Raw genomic sequence first — 18,734 nt, 5'->3', positions numbered from 1 at the left:
AAAGTGGCCGGAGCCCAGAGCGTGTATGCGAGGGGCCCCCCGACAAGGGAGCTGTGAGGAGGGTCTCCCCCCAGCCTCTCCTCTTTCGGCTCTGTCTGCATCAGGCGTCAAGTCCAGGAAAAACCTACCGATGGCTCCTGCCCATCGCTGTGTTGGGACAAGGGCTCCGGCCCAGGAGCTTAATGATGCCCACGGAGGGCCCGCTCGGAGCCCCACCTCGAAACCTGACTCATGGGCAAGACCGGACACGAGGCCAAGCCGGACAGACACTCCTAGAAGTGCCTCTTCCAAGGAAAGCCAGGAGGCAGGTGTGCTCAGTGCTCTTGGGGTAGGTTATTTCCAGGGAAGCTCGTGACATAAGCCCTGGCCTGGCCATCACACCCCCTCCTCCACAGTGGGAAATACCCGGGGCTCCGGGCCGCACGTTGCTCAACCCTGGATCAAAGCAGAAGCCCAGAGGGAAGCACATCTGCCACAGGCTGTTCCACTGAACGCCGGTTCCCTATTCCTGATCTTCGTGCTGTACCTTTACTTCCACACAAAGACACGCGGTCAAGCTCTGCCGGAGGACAGCCACCTGGGCGCGTCCAAAAGCACGCGTGCCTACACGTGCCCGTGGCTGCCAGTGTGTAGCTGCCGACAATCGCCGAGAGCACGGGGGCCGGGCGAGAGACGCCCTTCCGTGGGGTTGGTACACAGCCCGGCAGCTGTGCCACTGTCCCCTTCTTCCTCCTCCCCAGTCTGTGCTGGTCCTCCCCACTGGGCAGTGCATCCCAGCCCGCCCTCTCCATCCAGACGCCCAAAGCAGGACCAGCTGGGTGTTCCTAACCTTCGGGAAAGGATGCTGGATGAATCTAGCAAAGCCGCACCACACGACGCTCATTCTTTGAGTCTGGACAATCTCTTCTCACTCCAAGACTGCAAGACTTGGAGGCTGTGGTCCCCACTGTTGGGAGGTCTGAGGCGGTCCTGTCCTGCTGGGAGGGACTCTGCTTGTGGGAGGTCTGGCCCAGCACCTCGGGGGGCAGCTGGGCTCACCCCAAAGCCAGCAGTGCCAGACCAGGCTGCGCTGACAGCACAGCCACAAGATCCAGGCCACTTCTCCTGCCCCTCATGAGAGTATGAACATGTGTGTGCACGTGTATGCGGTATGTATACAGGAAAGCAAAGGAGAAAAAGACCAGGAAAGGCCAGCACCCTTAGGGGTTTTTTCCCTCAGAAAAGAATGTTTAAAAAAAAAGCCTATGGGTGGAGTGTCCTCTCTGGGTGCAGGCTCTGGAGGGTGGGCTCAGATCAGAGAGCTGCTTCCTCCTGGGCAGAGTCAGTCCAGCCCCCCCAGGCCCTGCGCTGACCGGGCAGCTCTCACTGCACCCGAGGTGAGCGGGAAGGAAACTTCCCCACCCGGAGCAGACTGCACACAGCCTTCAGCACATTTATGTCAAGGCTTCCGCAACTTTTACATTTCCTGCATTGTCAACATTTAAAGAAAAATTGCGGGGAATATGTGTACTGTACTTTTCATTTTGCCAAATAAGGTCATTTTAAAAACAAACAAAAAAACATCCCCTCTCTACCATCTACTACAACATCATTTTACAAAGAACAGTTCCACCCCCAAAAAGCAAGGACGACATAGTCTAAGACTAAAAAATAGGTTTTTAAGTTGAATAAGTGAAGAGTCTTATGAAAAACGCAATACACGTTTTCCACATATTTCTCATTTCTGCGACTGCAGCGTCCTCAGGAGTCGTGTATGTGCAGGTGTGTATGTGCATCTCTGTCTGGAAGCAGGACAGAGCACATCAGGGCCCACTTAGCTCTGATCTTGCAAAACTGCCTTTTAATAATAAAAGTAAAGAAAAATGTAAATGAGAGAAAAAGAGAGCTGGAAGTACAGAAGACATGAGCTAAACTAAAGAAAACACACACAAAAAGACAGGAGGTGGAATAAAGCAAGGAGGGTTTAATGCAAGCTCTCTGCATTTCTGGTGCCTCTTCTCTCCACAAAAACCCCAGGAACCTGAGACCCTGCTCGACTCTCAAGCCACTGTTGTCACCAAGTTTCTGCTGCGAAGATGCGATGCTGCAGCTCCACAGAGAAGACAGAAAAGATAACCCTTCCCTTATGGTGTCTAAATCCAAACACCAATCTGATAAATACTAAACTAGGAATGAATGCAATAAGCTGCGATACCGCCAACCATTCACTCTCAAGACACGTTAACACTCCTTTCTTGAAGAGGCAGCATATGGAATCTGATTCTTTGGAGACACTTAGTGTCTTTTTACACACTTGCACTACCTCACCTAATGCTACAGAAATCGTGTGAGACAGGTATTTCACAGGGGAGACAAGTGAGGTTCAAACGACCTGCCCAGGGAAGCACAGAAAGAAAGCAAAAGCAAACATTTCCAAAAGCCTCAGTTCACTCAACCACTGCACGTCTGCCACTGGCAGAACGGGTGTGCATTTGATATAAACCCGACGATGCCTCCAATTCTGCAAATCACGCAGAACGCATCAGCCTGGGTTCTGTGGGGTTGTCTCACCACTGTGAGAACCTGAACTTTCATGTGTCCTGACTTTGTGAGGCAGGGTGGTAGTCGGGACCAAGCTAAAATTCTGATGTGTTACTGTTGTCTCTGGTCAGGGTTCTGCATTTCAAATTCCTGGAAGATCAGAGGGGAATTTGTGAGGAGTACGGCCAAGACAGAAAACTGACCTTTCTGGCGCGTCTGCGGTGGCCCAACGCAGGTAGTCTCCAAAGGTCACAACCCTCTTACTGAGCATAATTAGCAAGAAGAATTCCTGCTGGTGTCGGGGTTTGTGGGGAAAGAGTTAGGGTATAAAACCTTAAATTATATCCAAAGTTGGAAAGAATTTTTAAAATCTTTAAGTTAAAAAAAATAAGCAATACAGTTTTCTAGAATTTATTTTTGTCCTTAAATATAGGAACTCTCAGGCACCAGGAAGTAAAAGCTGCTAGACTAAAGGACCTCTGGTTCTAACTGGGCTTCCAGAGCAGTAAGAGGATTTGCCTCCTGACCATCTACATCGGTTGATGATACAGAAACTGAAGGTTCACGGTCAGCCTGCACATGCTCCTACTACTTGGTGAGTAATAAACACAAGCTACCCAAAGCGAGGTGGGTGATACAGAGAAGTCAAGAGTTCTGCCTGCCAGCGTTAACCGTCTCACTGTACAATGAATGCATGCTCGCGGTTAAAAGGCAGGCTGTGCTTTCCAATGAAATATCTGTAACAGGTAGAGAAACTCAAACTATTTCATAGGCTGTCTCTTAACATACGAAGTACCCTCGAATTCCAAGCTTAACTTCACGATCTCTATATAACTTCACTAAAGCAAGAAACATTTATAGAATCGTGCACATTTATGCACCTAAATCCCTACTTGTGTATAAGCTTTGCTATTACTAATGGATCAAAAATAAAAGTTTCCCTAAAGAATCACACACGCGCCTATGAGCACAACTGTCTTTCCCTGAGTTATGGTCTGGACCCCCTTTTCCAACTGAACCCGAGGTCAGGCTGCTGCAGGGCTTCACTCACGACGGCAGCAACGGCCACTGCCCAGCTTGACCTGTCACCAGCCCCGAGCACAGACGCCGCAGCACCCACCTGCTGGACCACACTCTTGGCCCGATTCCAGGAAAGGGTAAGAAGGCAAACCACACATCGTAACAAGACATCTGTACACACTTGGGACAGGAGAGAACAAGTTCAAATCTTATGAGCTAGTCCTCTGGCCCCAGGCTGACTGGGCTCGAGCTGGTTTTGCCAGAAGATCTGAACAGACCCAGGAGACATCGGAAGTCGGGGGAGCGGCTGCTGCACCCTCTGTCCCCGCCCTCCCCTGGATCACACCTTCCCAGCATCCGTAGTGGGCCTCCTGGGCACCTGTAACTCTCAGGACGCACCAACGCACTTGGAGTAAAAACACTCTTATTTTCAAAAGTGCTCAGAGGTCACAGAGAACACTTCCACACACATGGTCTCATCTCCACAAATCCTGGAGGCAGGCGTTTGCAGATGAGAGAACTGAAGTTCAGGGGCGTTAGAATGACTGGCCCGAGGCAGAGGGAGCTGCTTTTGAACCTGAGATCTCTAAGCAGTCTGGGTCTACCGCTCACTTGTCTGCACAGGGCAGGACCGCTGAGCGCTGTCTTCACCTGGTGAGCTAGGGTCCTTGCCCCAGATGTGGAGCACAGTGCCTGCCTCCACCGAAGCTGAAGCATCCTGGGGCGGTTCGAGCAGAGTGGCCATCTGCCCTGACCACGAACACCCACGGGCTGCTGCAGTCAGATTCTTCCGGAGGGTCAGAATGCCAATCAGGTACCGACAAGTTCAACAGTATGTTAGAATTTCGGTTTGAGATAAGAGCAGAGCAACCATTCTAAAAATAGCCACCAAAACATGGGCAGAAGACTGCCGTGGTCTCGAGAGAAAGGCAGCGGCTCGCTTCCTTCCGTATACACCATGCCCTCCAACCACTTCTGTTTCTCGACACGACTAGTAACCAAGGAGGTTCTCTGATACTTCTTCTCCTTCCAGATCTAGGCTACTACTGTTTTCCTGGTGATCCTATAAAATCTTTCCTCACCATCCTCGATCTTAAAGACTGACCTTTTCTGTGAAACATGGAGAGCTGTTGTGGAAACACAGGCTTTGGGTAGGAGGTTTTGGCCCTGCATCCAGCCTCCCCTGCCCCTTCCTGGTCTGACTCTACACCTCCTGCCCCTGCCCTCACCTTTACTCTTTCCCCCATCAGTCCATCTGACTATAGCCTCCCGTTTTTCCAAACAGGTAGACCTCACAAAATTATTGCGTAACCTGTGATTTCTCTGCTCTCCAGCAGTGAAAAACCAAGGTTGGCTGACATTCAGTATTGGACAGCCTTCAGAGTGGTAAAGTTGTACGGTCTGTACTTCTGATATGTAGGCCTTGCAGGCGATAAAGCTTGAGAACCATGAAGGTTCTCAATCCTGACAAGCCCATGGACTCCCAAATTCTCCAACACCACAGCCTCTTCCCTGATGAAATGCAGCAACATGTCATTCTGGAAGGGTTGTTGTGTCTGCCCTAGAACAGGCAGCAAAGGTGAGTCTGAGGCAGAGGCTGGGTTGCTGGACGTACTGAACAGCCATGTCCTCGACTCCTGTGGCTCTCAGCCTGCCTGGTTCAAATCCAGGCTCAGGAGAACTTGCATCTAGTCCACATCACCTCCACATCACCTCCAGACACCGAGGAGTGTGGTGTCACAGCTGTAACCTCGTTGGTCTGCAACCCCTGTCCCACAGGTCTCGTATGACTGTGGGGAATCTGGAAAGGAGAGCGACTATGAATCTCTCTTTGGAGGGACACACAGAGCTAAAGCGGCACCGGAGATGTATTCAGCTGTGGGGAAGAGAGGGCAGGATTTTCCTAACCAGAAAAACGTGGTCTCTCAACTCAGACCAGCTTTCCAAGGATGCTGTCCCTCAGGTGGCCACTGGCCACGTGAGGCTGCTAGGCACTTGAGACGGAGCTGGTCCGAATGGAATGTGATGTAAGTATAAAAAGCGCACCAGGTTTTGAAGACTTTGTATGAATAAAAGGGTATAAAATATCTCATTTTTAAAATGCTGAGCACATGCTGAGTTGATAGTATTCTGAGTATATTGGGTTAAATAAAACGTACTATTAAAATTATTGTCACCTTTCTCTTTTCTACTTTTTAGTGTGGCCCCTAGAATATCTAAAATTATATGTGTGGCTTGTGTCTGTGGCTCATATTGTGTTTCTGTTGGATAAAGTGCAACAGCTTCCAGGGAAAGGGTGAACATGCTAAAGGTTTGGTTTGAGGCACCCTGTACAAAATTAGGCTCCTCATACACACCCCACTGTCAGAGCTGCACAGGGGAAGGGCCGTCAAACGAGCAGCGCTGACCTCCTGGGCCTCCCCCCTCGCGGCCGGGCGGCAGCTGTGCATCGAGGTCCCTCTGCTCTGATGGCTTTAAGTCCTTTATCTTTAATATGTCCAAATAATACAGAAAAAAACTTACAGGTTTTGAGATGGTGAATCCGCTGCTGGAATGCACAGGTATTTAACCCCCTGTGGAATGATAAAAAATAAAATAAGATAAAAAGATGATACTCTGTGGAGAAAAGTATTTAAAGGAACTATTTACTCAGGTCAAAAAATAAAAAGTAAAAAGGAGAAGTTTTTCACTCAACTTCTATTGCCAAGGAACTGGAGGAAAACTCTTAGTTAAGTTCCTGGTCATTTTCTATGACCATGCACACAAATATTCATGCTCTCGTTTGTAGGTTAGACAGGGTTTATCAAAGAAGTGAGATGACTGAGTCCTTCCCAGGAAGTGTCTACAAGTTTCAAAACTATCATCTCTGATGCTTGTTCAAATACTCTACTCTTTAAATCTATTTCATTTAAGATCCTGAATGGCCAAAAAGGAAGCACTGATAGTAAAAACCTTATCATGATGACATGTTATACGACAGTCTTAGGAGGAGGAGAGTTACAGTTTCACTGATGCAATGGTAGGAGCTTCACACACTCGAAACAATTTGATTTATTTTGCTTGCTTTTCAGAAGAGTAAAAGTTTACATACCAAACTCATATATTTTTAAAAGAATGACCCAATTTGAAAAAAAATGAACTTCACATTGTTCACTATAAAAATCTATAAAAATGTTTATGTAAATTCATACTATAAAAAAATCATGCCAAATTTGAGTTTTATTAAAAGCTTGGTTGCCTCTTCTTTGGAGGGATTTAAAGTATAATTCAAAAGGTCTTCAATGTCAAGTAAAAAAACAAAGTCTAGAAATCTCAGCAAACTTTGCGAAGGAAAATGGCTTCATGAAGCCTTAAATAAACCACTTTTAAACCTTTCTCTCTTGATAGCCTAATCTAGCAGAATCTAGCCACCAGGTCATAGATAATTAACGGAGAAAACATTTTCAGAAACTAGAAAAGTAACCAACCTAAGAGAGTCAAAGAAGGAGAAATATGTGGAATCATGGTACAGACAACCACATGTCCCTTAGCAGTTGAAGGCATAAAATTATTATTCCTAGAATTATTTGCCATTTTTTTGCAGTTGATCATTAAAATTTTACACTCAACTCGTATCATTAGGAATTTCTGTGTTGTATTTGCTAGTGCAGTCTTGTGAGGAACATGTGGTCCTCCTCCACGTTGTGGATCCCACTTTCCAACACAGAAGCTATAGAAACTATGTTTCTCAACCTCCTTTGCTGCTAGGGTGCAGACTCGGGACCTGGTTGCATCATCTGACACACCTACTTGCGGCAGATTTGGAAACAGGACACGGGAAGTGTCAGATGGGTAAAGAGCACCTGCTCAACAGGTGCAGGTGGCGGCTGAGGCGGGAAGTGCTGGGCGGACGTGGCAGCAGGTCACAGTGGGCAGTTGTATGTTGTGCACTGGGTGTTGTTCCTCGAGCTGCAGTTGGCAGCCTGTCTCTCCAGCTCTTCTGAGGAGATCATAGCCCTCGGCTCTCTCTTAACAAGCCCCTTTCTGCTGAAGTGCCTCAGAGTGGAATCTGTTGTCTGCAACTAAGATCTGAGTGACACAATTCCCCTTCCTGTCCCCCACCATTATGAGAGGTCAGAAAAATCATTTCTCCTGCTTATTTCACACACACACACACACACACACACACACACACACGTATATGTATATATGTATATATATATTTTTCAGTTTTGAGTCAGTCATGACATCTTCTAACAAAGGCTCCTGTGGATCTCCAAGAAGATGAGTTTTACTGCTACTTAACCACAGCGGAACACTCCACATGTGGCCAAACGTGCTAACACGCCACGGGTTAGCCGCTGGGAGAAGAACGTGAAGCAACAGGCTGTCCGTCACTCAAGCTTCGCTTCGTCACCTCACTGTCCCCGTCCGTCCCCGTGCCCTGGACTCTGGGCATCTGCTCTGCTGGAAACAGTGAAGCGGCTGCCTGAAGTTCTAAGCATCTCCAAACCCAGACAGGTTTGACAGCCCTGATACGAAGGGAAAGAAAATGGAAAAGGCAACGACACTGTTAAAAAGAGTCATTTCACGCCTCCCCTCATGGAGGCCAACAGGCTTGCTGGTGTAGACACACACTGATCATCTTGTGATCCGCCATTGAAATGACTCATTTACTTTTTTCCTTTTACTCTGAAGTGAGAGTCGGCTGGATCAGGCCCAGAAGCTTGTGAAATGCTTCCCTCCCACACACTTCCCCCAATTTCCTTCAGACCAACCCTTCCCGAGGGACGGGAAGGGTTCTCAGGGTTCCACTTTCCCTTCTCCTGCGACTGTCAGTCTGAGCATCCTGCTAGTCAGCGATGCTGAGGCGGGTCCCTCTAATGTGGGATGAAAGCACCTACCGCACTTTCCGACCGACAGCCCCTTAATCCTGCAGAATCCAGAACCGGCCCAGTCCGTATGTCGGGAGGAGAGAAAAAAATGGAGAGAAGGAAGAGAAGGAGGGGAGGGTAAGTGGCTCTCAGCTTATCGAGAGCGTCCGCCATCAACGCCAGCATGGTGTCGGGGGGAGTGCTCTGCTGCTTCAGGGGTCTCTGGACGGGGTCTCGTTCCCCTCTGTGGTGCCTGACGTACGAAGGGAAAGAGGCCAGCCCCACACAGCAGGAGCAAGCCGGGAGAAGGTGGCAAGGGGTGTCCCCACTCCGTGCCTGCCGAGGGTGAGGAAGCACCTTTCGGCCATGTCGGTCCCCTCAGCCTCACTAGCTGGGACGGGCACGTGGCAATGATGGCTTCCCATCTGTGACGCATTTAAGGAGGAACAAAGGGTCTCCTGGCCACAAGTTTGGGGATCCCCTACTGCAAAGGAAGGACGCTGAAAATATACAATATAAGATCATGTTCTCTCAAAGACACAATAACAGCAGTAAGAACCTTCCCTGGAACGATGCCTGGCACACCACAGGCACTTACTAAACGTCTGCTGGATGATAAGAACGAGGTGAAAATCAGTTAACATGAAGATCACATCGTAAGAATAGTACAAGGGGAGAAAAATACTGTGAAGTGCCCAGGCCTTATTCTGGTGACCACAGAAACAAGAGGCACGCCACGATGGGGGCACGCGCACACACACGCTCCAGCGGGACACAGCTAAGAAGCAGCTCACCGTGATCTACAATAAGAAGGGAACAAACTATGCAAATACAGTGAAGAAAGGAGTCAAAACTGTCGAAAAGGTTCAGTTGCTCACCACCCAAGAACGTCTACTTATCCCGGCTTAGTCATTAACAAAGCACAAAAAGTATCTTTCTTGGAGGCCACAGACTGCAGAACATAAGGTGCCTGAAAAAAGGCTTCAGATGCCTGCACATGTGTACAATTCAGTTAATTACTAATTCAGAAAGCAGCAAGAGTGCTGGCAGCGTGAAGGACCTCAACGCTAATGAGAGAGCCGGACAGACTTAAAATTATTAAAGGACTGGGCTCAGCAAATGTTTTAATATGATGTGGAACAGAATTTTCCATCTACTTGGACCTGAACAAAGGACCTTTCTGTAGCGCTGGAGTTCAGAGAGACAGGTGTTTAGCTAAGTTGCGGAAAGTTTAGCAAAAAAATAAAGAACGTCTTATTATAGGACAAAATTCTAGAGCAATCTGAAAACTTCATAAGCAATAAAAACAGCAGCCATGTTCTCCCTTTTACTACAGCGTTTGCTAGGGGGGTATCTACTCCTTCGTATTTACCGCTGGTATTTTTTTAAAAACCCTAAAATCAGTTATCTTCTTTGAAACAAAATTCTTACTAAATAAATAAAAATTCAGTATTTCCATGATCTTCAAAGAAGTGATTGTTGGAAAGCTAATTGACATTAAACTTTTATGGAGCTAATAAATGTCGAGTTACAGACTCTCAACTTAGAGAGCTGGCCCAGGAGTGCCCACTGAAGTACAAAAAGAAGCTCAGTTAAGACGGCCACGGTTTCTACGAGGGACAAAGAAAGAGCAACCAATTTCTTTGGACTACATGACCTTCTGAATGGCCTCACATGTCCTGAGAATGGTACCAATACTGATGAAATGGGAACCAGAAGGAGGAAAAAGGCAAAAAACATATACACTAAATATTCACAATACCAAGTGACACATCGATTAGTGTGACATGATGTCACACTAATGTGACAAAACGTAGGAAAAACATCAGGAAAATACAGGAAGGAAGGAAGAGTTAGGTGGGGTTTGCCAAGGAGCGCTTTTTGGATGAAGTTTTTGTTTTTGTTAGGTTTTCAAAGAAGCGGTAGTCATCACTTGACTGAAAAGAAAGTTTAGAAAGTATTCCAGAGGCTCTTCTTGAACAAAAGGTTAAAGCTTTCTAAGTCCGTATTCTCAAAAGTTCTAATAATTTTCAGTTTTCTGTTTCAACAAGCATAGTAACCACCAAGAGTAAGGTTTTTGCCTTTCTTTGGGTCTGAAACTAAAGATTACACTTAAAACGATACGTAGGCAAGTACTTGAAAAGCAGGGCCAAGGTTCTGATTTCAGGACTACTGAAGGAATCAAACTCTCGCTTGTTTCAAGTACAATTTCTAAAATTCACTGTTCTTTTCTTTCTGAAACATCATAAGTAAGAGTCTTCTGAAGAACCTGGTTGACATTCTACTTTTCAAAGGAAAGGCCAAGCCCTTCAGAGCTGTCTTCTCTCTCCTAGGAAGCTAATGGAGACCAGTTACAGAAAATAACTCCTTCCTGCCTATTTACAACCTAAGAGGAAACATCAGTAGGAGAAGCAGGGGCTCACTTAAGGGGCCAGAGTCGGGAAATCCAGGCAGAAACAACATAATCAGAAATCTTGGTTTCTCATTTATCCCGTTCAGTGCCAGCAGCAACTTGGGTGTGCATGGGAGGACCCCTGAAGAGACTGCGTTTTTCCTTTGACCAGCATGTTTGGGGGCTGTACTGCACGGCTTGAGAAAATAAGCTGAAGACCCCATGAAAAGCTAGTTTCACCACATTCCCAAAAAACTCTGAGTCCAGAAAACAAACATAAAATTAAAGAGAATTAAATGTGGCAACTTCCCTGGTGGCGCAGTGGTTAAGAATCCACCTGCCAACGCAGGGGACATGGGTTCGAGCCCTGTTCTGGGAAGATCCCACATGCCGCAGAGCAACTAAGCCCGTGCGCCACAACTGCTGAGCCCCCGCACCCTAGAGCCTGTGCGCCACAACTACTGAGCCCACACGCTGCAACTACTGAGCCCATGTGCTGCAACCACTGAAGCCCGTGCACCTAGAGCCTGTTCTCCGCAACAAGAGAAGCCACTGCAATGAGAAGCCTGTGCATGGCAACGAAGAGTAGCCCCTGCTCACCGCAACTACAGAAAGCCTGCGCAAAGCAATGAAGGCCCAACGCAGCCAAAAATAAAAAATAAATAAATAAATAGGACTGGAAATACAGTGTTAAATAAAAAAAGAATTAAATTTGAACTGTCTCACACCTGATCAGAAGCAGGACCACAGCTTACATACTAATTTTAAAAAAGTCTTTCTCACTTGAGACAATCACTCTCTCCACTTTTTTGGTGTGGTAAAATATACATAACATAGAATTAACCATTTTAAGTATACAGCTCACAGGCATTAAATGTATTCACATTCACATCCCTGCCACCCATCTTCAGAACCTTTTCATCTTCCCAAATGGAAACTCGGTCCCCATTAAACACTAGCTCCCACCCCTCCCCAGCCCCTGGGAGCCTTCTACTTTCTGTCGCTATGAATTTGACAACTTCTGCACTTTTATATAAACCTAAAGGTAGGTAAACTCTGAAAAAATTAGTCTGGCCACACTCTTAAAGGTCACATACCCAAGAGATGGCAACTGCTGACTTGGAATTGCTTTTGGACAAACATACCAGGTTTGACAGCCTCACTGTCTGTTTCCAGGGCCCTTCCTGGCAGAGGCTCAGTGCAGAGAAGGCCCAGGAAGATGCCCAAATCGCTCATGTATGTGGAAGCCAAGCCCAGCTCCTGGCACATACACTTTGATTAGTATTTCTCCTCGATGTAAGAATTTTCACCCAGCCAATAACATTTTAAAAGGAAAAAGTACAGTACAAAGTTATATCCATAAAGAGGTTACATCTGGAAAACCCGATGTGCGTCTGCGGACTAAGAACTGGAAATCAGCACAAAACACCAGACAGGGAAGGTCCCGAGGGTGAGGCTCCGCCATCTCTCTTGTTTGGTTGTTTATACCGCAGCAAAAATCTCAAAGAAACTACTGTAGAAAATCACCCCAGAAGCTAAATGCGGCCCTTTAGTTGTGCCACATAATACACATCTTAAATCCAGGTTCTAAACCCAAGATGCCTTTTCTTAACGTCCCCATTTGCCACTGATTCTTCCTGCATCAGCTAAATTTAGGAAACACCACCACAAATAACAACTTCCAAGAACTCTGTGGCGCTTGGTGGGGAGGGGAGGGGTGGGAAGGTCAGAGTGGAGAGACAAGATTTAGCCCTCAGTTTGATTTTGTGAGAAAAAATGCAAATGAGAACCCTCCAGCACCTGCTGGCTTCTTTCAGGTTAGTCAAAAAACGACATACATTTGACTCGTCAGGTCAACAGGTGGAGAACCCAAAGGCTTATTTTTGCTCTAACTCCTTTTGCTAACACGGGCACAGTCCGCTGGAGTCCCTCAGGCTGCGAGGGCGGGCGATGGGGAGGTCACGCCAGCCTAACCACCTAACCCTCTTCCGCGACCTGGGTTCTGTCTGAGGACCTGCTGGTGCGCCCGATGTGACTCGTGAAAACAGGGCAGTTTCGGCAAAATCTCTCCAAATCGAGCAATTCTACGGTGTAACCTAACGGGTGTTAATGCTACACGACCACGTTGAAAGTCACCGTGAATGAAACACTCCTCAGGAGTGATCAGCAGTGGACCAAGTTTGCCTGTAAAAGACACAAAGGTGGATTTTTATCTGATCATGTGTCTCGGCTGGTGCAACACCCCGTCTGCAAAGTAAAACGACCCCCTCCCAAGCTCTGTGGCTCTGTTACGACCCCCCTTCCTCCAGCTCACCAAGCCCAGGCACCTGCTGCCTGAGACCCCCAGGCATCCTGCACTTTCCTGCTTACCCCTCCCCAGGCTCCTGTGGGTCCTTCTCTCCCTCAGGAGTCCTGGGGGGCACTTCCTCAGAAAGCACCCCCATCCCAGGCTGACTCCAGCGATTTCTCTAACTGCCACCCAGCACCCAATGGGCCGCACAGGGTGCCGGGGTCCCAGCACAGAGGACGGTAATTGACTTGAGGGTATCTCCCTTAGACCCCAGTTTCCTTCAGTGCCTGGGTCCCATCTCACTCATCTTTCTTGCAGCACCCTAGGCACCTCTCTCTCCAGAGATCATCAATACATGGTCACTAAGTGAAGGAAGGGAGATCCACCTTTAGAATATTAAATTCCAATGTGCCCTGAGAGTCCCGTGTCCGGGGGGCCAGAGGACCCTAGAGTTGGCAGGAAGCACCGCCCAGGGCAGGCAGGCAGGCCAAGCTGTTTTAAAGGGCGATGTCTCCATCTGCAGGGTCCTATGAGCTCTAAATCTCAGCAGGATGCTGTGGCCCACCTCACCAACAATGAAAAACTATTACTAAGGTGGAGGCTGGCCAGATGCTCAGAAATTTCCAGGAGTGCATTAAACTGGGGACTCAGTGGCCCCAAGTTTCATTCCCAACACAGGCCCCTGGAAACCGCTGGCTCAGTCCCTGAGGTGCACCCCAGCTACACTCCCTGCCACCTGGCCACCAAGACCAGAGGTGACAAACAGGCCCGTGTGTGTCCGGACACAGCCCGCCTGTTCATCTGCGCGTGGCCTGCAGCTTCTCTCAGGACACGGGTGGGAGGGGCGGCAGAGTGCTGCCCGGAAACCTCAGGGTCCTAGAGCCGAACATATTCATCATCTGGCCCGTGACAGAAGGTGTGCTGAGCCCTGGTCGGACAGTGACGCTTCCGAGGTCACTGTGACAACCTGGAGCTCATTAGGTAAATCACACGTCGCATTCCTCTTCCACACACGGGATATGAGGATCAGGCCTTGGGGGCTCAGGCCTTGGGATTGCCTGATTCTAAACCATCACTTGTGCCTGGCTCTCTTCCTCACTCTGGAGAGAGGCACAGAGGAATTTCTCTCCAACACAGGACTTTTTTAAAAAAGGAGATTTGATTCCACCTGTGAAGCACTGAGCGGCTGGAGGTGCTAACAAAGAAACAAGGTGCGTGTTGTCACCAGCACAGACCAGGCTACAGAGGTGTCGCCCGGGGGTTTGGAGGGCCGGGCTCACGCGTGGGTGCGCTGCCGGCTGGCCTCGCCTCTGTGCAGGAGGGTGCCCAGCCCCTCCTCTGCAAGGAGCTCAGCGTTTGGAATGTTGTCTGTGGTCCCTCTTGCAGGTTGCCAAGCAAATGAGTCCAGACTCCCTCCCTCCCAATGGGACGAGACCTCCCTACAGGCGAGTGGCCAACGCCGCAGATTCCACTGGGGCGCAATCCTCGGCACTTGAGGAGCTTTTTCTAAGCAGCATTCAAGGTCCCTCGGGCCTAACATCACATCCTCCAAATGGGGTCAGACCCCAGAAATGGTGTGTTTCGAGAATGAAGCAAACACTGACCCAGACCAGGGCACTGCCCTGCGAGATAGCCAGTCCTGCATGGGTGGGGTCAGGGTACGGACACGCAGAGGTGGGATGCGGTAAAGGCCAGCGCGTGAGTCCATGACTCCCGCTTCTCCTGGGCGTGAGGAAGGGCGCGCTCTCCAAGGCAGGTACGTGTGGACGGTCAGATTGCACTGGATCTCCCTGGCGCGCGGGTCACCGACATACCACAGTGTGGGGGTCCAACCTCCAGCACTACAGGGGAGGGGCGCCTTCCCTGCTCTGCTCTAAGACTGACTCCGCTCTGCTCAGTGCCCCAGGCCTTCCTTGAAGGGCAACACTTCACCAAGCCCTCCCTCCCAGACGGCTGCCACTGAAAGCAAGCCTACGGGCCATTCTTATTTTGACAGCTGCATCCTCTTGCAGTGGGCACAGAGGGGAGAGCTGTGTGGGGAGGCCAGAGGTCCTTCATGGGGGTGGGCAGGACGTCAAGACAACTGGTTGAAACCACTGGTCTTGACGCCACTGCAAGTGCAGGGGTGGCAGCAGGAGAGGGTTCCAGCGGAAAAGTGGGGAAGTGTCAGGTTACAGGAACACGGGAGGGGGCGTGGGAGAAAGGCAAACACTTGGGAAGGTCATTCTTCGCCATGAGTCGGGGTGTTCTACAAGGCCGTTTGAATTCAGTCCCTTTGGGTTGATCTGGGGATCTGGGAGTGCCTTCCACTTGGATTCCGTGGGGCTGGTCTGGTTACACAGGTAAGTTCAGGTCGGACCAGCTCCACCGTCGCTAGGCCCTGAGGACTCTGAAGGCCAGTACAGTCGGCAACGACCTCTGAACTACTCTGGTTAGGAAGAGTTTCCAGGCCTGGAACGCTCAAGCCGAAGCCCAGGCTCTACTCTGTTGTCTGAGACGCCTTAGGTGATCGCACAAGTCGCGGCAGGGTCCCTTTGCAGCCACTGGGACAATGCTGGGTGGCCTCTCCTTTCTCTGGCTCTGGCAGTAGTTCTATGGATGATGCTCCTTTAGTTGGGACAAAGTCTGGGAAGCCACCAAGCCTGTCCACAGTTGGCCCTCAAGAGGAGGGGGATCCCACTCAGAATGCAGACGCACCCGTGTCCTCTCCGTCAGCCAGCCTCCGCCCTCACCGCAGATTCAGTGATTTTCCCTTAGAAGACAGAGCAGAGCGGCTGCAGACGCCCTGCTCAGTCACGGATGTTGGAACCACACCTGTGCTCCTCTCGTGGTGATAGCTGAGAGGAGAGAAACAATTTCTCACTCCAGACCCGGGGCCTCTGCCAGTCTCTGCCCTGGCACACACGCAAACGTCCCGCAACATCCCAGGAGTCAGAGCACAGAGAGGGGAAGGCAGGACCTCGGCTGCAGCGAGGCGATGGCACCAGCTGGTACTGTTGCTTCACCCCCAGCTTCTGGAGTCAGGTTGGGCCACTTCCCTTGCAGGTGTGGCAGGCACAGGGCCCACTGGCAATGCCTACCTGGTAATGAATTATAGGAGCACCTGAAAATGGCAAATCTGCTTAGGGTTTTATAAGGTGCCCACAAGAATTCTATTTTGTCTGATAAGACTATTATGCCACCTTTCTTTTGGTTCATGTTTGCTGGAGACCCGTTTCCCATCCTTTGATTTCTAACCTTGCTGTGTCTCTTTGTTCAGATGATTCCTCTACTTCCTGGCGTCCCAGTTCAGCCCTCACGGTTTCTGACCAGGATTACCGTAAGAGCTTCTCAGCAGTTTCCTTGGTATCTGTCTCCCTCCCTCCATCCCATCCCCTAGTCAGAATCTTGGAAAAGAAATGTGAAGGAGTCACCTGACTTTGTTCATAAGTCTTTGCTGAGTCTCTGCTTCACACAAGACGAAGCTCAGGCTCCTCGGCTTGACGAATAAACCTTTCCTAATCTTCCCCGCGCCTCTGCCCCTCCAGCCTGGCTCCTGGCGCTCCTGCCCCGCTGAGCCCTGTGCTCTGCACACCCGGTGCCCTGCACACATGCCCTCACCCAGCCTCCATCCCCCGCTCCCCAGCAGACCCTCCTATCCTGGAGGGTCAGTCCACACTGCCCGCTCTGTGGCGAGGCCTGGCTGACCCAGCGGGGACGGTGCCCCAGGCCCCTCAGCTCTGACGTACACTCGCAGCTCCGCACCGTTTAAGGATTTCCGTGCCTGTCTCTTCTTAGTGCGGGGCCACAGCGTACTTCTCTTTGCATTTTATCCCCAATCCCTGCTACAGGTAGGTGCTCAGTTAACATTTGCTGAATCTGAAGGAGTAACTCCCAACTTAGCCAAAAGGAGAACTGAAGATGGCATCACCCTCACCCCCCACGCTGACCACCCTCTCCACTCTGTAACCAGACGACATCCACACGTGTCCTTATTTCCCCCTTCCTGACCAGCCCAGGGCTGGTCCTACTTGAGACACACCTCCCCACTGAAGCGGACATACCAGTCCTGCAAGGCTGCCTCAACACTCCTCTTCACAAAGTCTTCCCCAACCCTCAGTCCATAGGCATGAGGATGTTGTATAAACAGACCAACTACCATCCAGCGCTTACGGGCAATCCTGCCGCAGTGTGTCAGTGCATACTGCCATTCCAGCTGGAGCAGGGGGGAGAGACCACGTGTCACATGCTTCTCCTGAGACCTCGGTTTGGAAATCCTGGCAGATCCTGCCACTAGCATACTCCCTGTTGAGGACTCTGGGAGGGGTCTGAGCTAGGAGAGTCCCCTCCAGAAGCAGTGCTTGGCGCCCATGCACAGGACGTGATCGCACAGGGGCGTCTGCAGAAGAGAGAGGAGACGGAAGCTCAGCAGGAGATGCTCAAGAAACTGGGACTTGACTGAGAGGATAAGTCTAGGAAGAAGAGTGTTTTGCAAAAGTCTTCAGTTACGTGGTGGAGGCTGGTCAGTAAGTGTGAGAACTAGAGAGCGTGCCCACAGCTGAAGTGCCAGGAGCTCCAGGGAGCCGGGCAAAGGGAAGTTAACACACCTCTTTCACTTACAGACAAGAAGCACTGCTTTCCTGCCTGGAACCAACGCAGGCCTCGGCAATTTCAGCCCCTCTGGCTCATCCGCGCTGGAATTCTGGCTTCAGAATTCCATTTGTCACAGAAGGCCAGCAGCCAGGGGAGCCGCCTTCTTCGCGCTTGACGGCCCACACACGGGGAACTCAGACACGGCTGGATTCGACAAAGAGCGATTACTAGACAGTTTTCGATACCTACCATAATCATTTCTATTTGAGTCATTTCTATTTAAGTCTGGGGTTGGCTTCAAAGAAATTTGCCTCAACACATGAAAGCTGCAAACTTTTGGCACAGGAGGTGCCACCGATACTCAAAGACTTTACCGGAGAGATGGAAACAACTGTCAACCTGAGAACGATCCCAGGTCGAACAACGATTTGCTTTCAAAGGCCCTGGACCTCATCAGCAATTATGATAGTGTGGTGGTTTCTGTAATGCCAGTAAAGTAACAGAACTCATCCACACCGACCAATCTGACCAGGAAACCCTGCCCAGTGCTTCAAGCTGTATCACTAGGGGATCTGTGAATCCTAAAAAAGGATATAAACTCATTTAACTGAAATGTTCAAGTAGAAGTACAACATAACTGATATTGAAAATAAAATGTGCACAGTTGAGAGGTGTGTCATGGGCTTTCTTCTCCCTTTGAAGATTAAGATGACCAAAAGAGATGCTTTGTATCCACTGGCCCAGGAGGAAGACAAGCATGCAGTGTGTCTGAGGCCACACATTCACATGTGAATCCATGGGAAACATTGTTACCAAACACAGAACCCATTCCAGCCAAGCCTGGACATCCAAGTGCAATCTACCTGTCACCACTCCAGACACCAAGTGTGGCCACCTGCTTACCTTCCTTCCCTACCTCTCTTCCTTCAAAATGATACTATGAAGATACTCCCATTGTGGAAAATAAATAGAGAAAAAAGTGAAACTCATCCTTTCCACTCTCTTCTCCTATCCTACTGCTCTTTACCATTCCCAGGAGTCTGATATGGTCCTTTCAAGCTCTTATCTGTACATTTACACACTTATT

The 18,734-nt window shown here is 49.5% G+C and overlaps 1 protein-coding gene across 4 annotated transcripts in view; it reads right to left on the bottom strand.

The window, feature by feature from the left end:
- DUSP22 (dual specificity phosphatase 22) overlaps positions 1–18,734 on the bottom strand; it is a 72,157-nt gene that overhangs the window by 31,058 nt on the left and 22,365 nt on the right. For all 4 annotated transcript variants that reach the window (XM_029241654.1, XM_029241655.1, XM_029241652.1 and 1 more), the window contains exon 4: positions 6,064–6,113. In XM_029241654.1, the coding sequence (XP_029097487.1) occupies positions 6,064–6,113 (50 nt within the window). The remainder of the gene's footprint in view (positions 1–6,063; positions 6,114–18,734) is intronic.

This window comes from Monodon monoceros, unplaced genomic scaffold, assembly GCF_005190385.1.
Source record: "Monodon monoceros isolate NGI ecotype Baffin Bay Population unplaced genomic scaffold, NGI_Narwhal_1 Super_Scaffold_3, whole genome shotgun sequence".
NCBI lineage: Eukaryota > Metazoa > Chordata > Mammalia > Artiodactyla > Monodontidae > Monodon > Monodon monoceros.
Note: the sequence above shows the minus strand (reverse complement) of the source record. Positions and strands in the feature narration are given on the sequence as shown.